At 60.1% G+C, this 3,379-nt stretch overlaps 2 protein-coding genes across 3 annotated transcripts; both read right to left on the bottom strand.

The window, feature by feature from the left end:
• Positions 1 to 608: 608 nt before the first annotated feature.
• On the bottom strand, positions 609 to 1,514 carry SDRG_11109 (hypothetical protein; the record flags this gene model as incomplete). Its single annotated transcript, XM_008617135.1, has 1 exon — positions 609 to 1,514. One exon carries the CDS (start codon positions 1,512 to 1,514, stop codon positions 609 to 611), a length of 906 nt encoding a protein of 301 aa, XP_008615357.1.
• A 508-nt stretch (positions 1,515 to 2,022) lies between these two features.
• On the bottom strand, positions 2,023 to 3,366 carry SDRG_11108. Of its 2 annotated transcripts, none has more exons than XM_008617134.1 (5): positions 2,639 to 3,366; positions 2,529 to 2,584; positions 2,415 to 2,487; positions 2,174 to 2,369; positions 2,023 to 2,129 (listed from the first exon to the last, which is right to left on the bottom strand). In XM_008617134.1, the coding sequence occupies exons 1-5, from the start codon at positions 3,328 to 3,330 to the stop codon at positions 2,085 to 2,087; spliced, it is 1,062 nt and encodes a 353-aa protein (XP_008615356.1). In that variant the 5' UTR covers positions 3,331 to 3,366; the 3' UTR covers positions 2,023 to 2,084. The 2 variants fall into 2 exon arrangements, with proteins under 2 accessions (XP_008615356.1, XP_008615355.1); XM_008617133.1 differs by having other exon boundaries at positions 2,529 to 2,581.
• Between the last annotated feature and the right edge of the window lie 13 nt (positions 3,367 to 3,379).

The raw sequence follows: 3,379 nt of genomic DNA, 5'->3' as shown, positions 1-3,379 counted from the left end.
TTTGACCATGCTGAGCCGAATGCGGGACAGCTTGCACTAGGACCAGCAATATGTCGCCCAACAGGAGAGAGAAGAGAGAGGTACCTTGACCGAGGTGAACGATCGATCGAGAAAGAGGCTTTGTGCACGGCCACGCTTGTAGATTGTCTGGAACGTGGTGGCGGTGCCCGCATGCGCGTGCAGGAACGCGAGCTCGGCTGGTGAAAACGCTTTGCCCGCTTCCGAGCGAGTTGGCGATGCTGCCTCGACCGTGTCCGCTCTATCATGCCACGTAAACTGTCATCCCACGGCGGATTCGCATACCGCTGCGCACTGAGGTGCTCTCGTGGCGATGCGCGTGCAAAGGGGGGCGCGCGGCGAGCACGGGTGCTCGGGCCGTCTCTTGGCGCAGGAGCGGTCTTGGGCCGCTTCGAATCAAGGTAGCTGCTATCGATGTAGAAGCCTCATTCTTCTTCACCATTCGTCGCATATGGTCGTACCCATGGCTATCACGCGAGAGAGGCGAAGAAGCGTCCGCACCGCGCTTCTCACGTCGGCCCCGCTCTGAGCTTCGGGTTGATAATGGCACGCCTACGGTGTTGTCGGTGGCGAGTTTGAGCTCGGCGTGTTCATATTGTGAGGCGATATTGCATACCTTGCGACGCGCCAACGTCACGCACAATGGCTGTGGTGGCGCTGCTGGGACTGAACGTGGCGTCTGTCGCCGTGGAGTCGACTGTAGCATGCCGGATCCCAGCCTTTGGCGGTGTAGCATTCTGGCGGCCGAGACGCTGCAACGCCCAGTACTCGACAAGCCGACGCCGCATGTAGGTATAGTCCCATGCAGGCTCGTCGGTGCGCCAGGTTTCAAAGACGTCGGCCATCGCCGGCGGGCACGCGTTGCAGAGCAGCGTCACCTTCAAGCGGTCCGCGGCCGCCACAAGCCGCGCATCAGAGCCATGGCTTGGCACAAAGATGACGTCAACGTAGCGTTGGATGTGCTCCTCGAGGGTCGTAAGGTCATCGGGCAGCGCGTCGTTGCCGGCCAAACGCACAACTTCAAGGTGACCAAAGAGGCGGCAGTCGTCCATGAGTACGTAGCCCTTGGCATGGACCTCAGCCCAGAGCACCGACGGTGACTTGCCATCGTCGAGCTCGTCGCGGAGGTGTGGCGATAGCGCCGAGAGCAGAAAGGCCACAGCCGCTGCCATACTGCGGGCTTGAACCGCCGTCGCCTCGGCTTGCATGGCGTCGGCCACATGCGCAACGATCGCATGTGCGCGCGCGAGCACAGCTTCGCCAAACGTGGCCAACGACAAGCCATGTGGCACGGGCGGCACAGCGATTTCGGCTGCGGCGTGGAGCGCTGCGCCCCGGGCAGGCGAGATGCACGCGTCGATCGCAGGGACTGCCGGGTCATTCGCGGTGTAGAGCTCGCGCAGACCACGGGTGGCTGCGGCGCCGAGGAAGCCGCGCTTCCACGCAGCGAAGTCGCTCCAGTCTGCGAGGACCGGCCCTGGGAACGGCGCTACCATGGCTTGCATTCGTATTTGTGCGTCGACAAGATCCTTGCTGGCGTCAGATTTGAACACATGCCACGCCGCGTGAGGGTCCAATATAATTATATTTTACATTAAAAATGCGTTGAAACGTGTGTTAGATCGAGACTAACACGTGTGATGAGCTGGCACGCTGCGCGTGCAGATGCCGTCGCACACTGTGGAGAAGAAGCATGAAGTCGAAACGCAGCCCAAGCCAGCACTCGGCCATATCAAGAGACGTGCCATGACCGTAAACGTAGCTTTGCTAGCACCAGGGTAATACGTATATACATGCCCTTGCTACACCTACCGGGTTCGGCTCTTCGCATCGCAGCGATCCTCGAGCCTCTCGTGAAGGTCGCCTCTTGCCTAACCTATTGCTACAGATGCAACCACAGTAGGGGCATCCAACTGCTGAAAGACTTGTATGTAGAACCAACAATGGAATATTTCAAAGACTGACTTCAATGTTAGCGTGGTCGGCGACCGCAGCATGTGCGACGACAGTTAGCTACGGTGTAAGCCAGTGTTCGCTGCTGCCTTCCATCAAATCACGCGACCCGACTAGATGCTGCTTGTGTCGACAGCCTTCATGCGACCAAGCTTGCTCTATCGCCGATGATGCTATTAGAACAGAGAGAGCGATGGTATACCTGTATCGAGCTCACGGAGCGGTTGATGAAGAGACCCTGCGCACGGCCACGCTCAAAGATGGTGGCGCCCGACTCGGTTGCGCATCGTTGAGCCGCGCGTAAGAACTCGACTTCTTCTTCCGTGAAAGGTGCGCCACAGCTGGACGACGAGATTGTGCTGCTGCGGCGCGATGGCGATGCGGCTGACTTCAACGCGCTAACCCTTCATGTAGACAGCTGCAAGCACTGCTGGAACGTGTACCGGAGTGCACCGAGGTGTTGTCGCGGCGACACGCGTGTGGCAACACTGTCCTGCTGCAGTCGACCCACCGCCGCTACAGGCGCATAATAGATAGCTAAGGACACGCGCCCGCACCTTGTGGTTGCGGGAGTGTCTGCTTGCGCCGCTTGCATTCGTGCTGGTGGTTGCTGCTAGAACAAACGCATCACTGCAACACCACCTCTACATGTGCAGTGGATGCGTACCCTGGCGGGTCGGTCATGGCGGCGTCAGTCGAGCGCTTCTCAGGCCGACCTTTCTCAGTGCTGCTTGTTGCATGGTCCGCGGAGTGGTCTACGCTCGCATCGAGTTGTCGCATTTGGTGGAACGCACGCATGGCATCGACCGCGTTGCTGTCGACAAGGGCGTCGATGGCTGTGCTTGAAGAGGGTGCTTCGTCTGCTGCTGGGGCAACGGCGGGGCAAGCATTCGTGACACTTGTCATGGCCACGGGCAGCGCATCGGCTGCCATCGCCTCTGGAGCATCGACGACGGGTTCAAGTGGAGCTTCCCGCGCAGACGAGATGTCGGCTTCGGGATCGCGACGCAGCGACTTCCAGTGCTCGACAAGCCGACACCGCACGTATGCATAGTCCCATGCAGGCTCGTCGGCACGCCAGGTTTCAAAGACGTCGGCCATCGCCGGTGGGCACGCGTTGCAGAGCAGTGCCATCTTCAAGCGGTCGGCAGCCGCTAAAAGCCGCACATCAGAGCCATGACTCGGCACAAAGATGACGTCGACGAAGCGCTGGATGTGCTCCTCCACGCGTGCGAGGCCGTCGGAAAGCGCGTCGTCGTCGACCAAACGTACGTTCTCCAGGAGCCCAAAGAAGCGGCAGTCGTCCACGAGCACGTTGCCCTTGGCATGGACCTCGGCCCAGAGTTCGTACGGCGTCATGCTGTCGTCGAGCTCGTCGCGGAGGTTGGACGAGAGTGCTGAGAGCAGT

The sequence above is a fragment of the Saprolegnia diclina genome, assembly GCF_000281045.1.
Source record: "Saprolegnia diclina VS20 unplaced genomic scaffold supercont1.39, whole genome shotgun sequence".
Taxonomy (NCBI): Eukaryota; Oomycota; class Saprolegniomycetes; order Saprolegniales; family Saprolegniaceae; genus Saprolegnia; species Saprolegnia diclina.
Note: the sequence above shows the minus strand (reverse complement) of the source record. Positions and strands in the feature narration are given on the sequence as shown.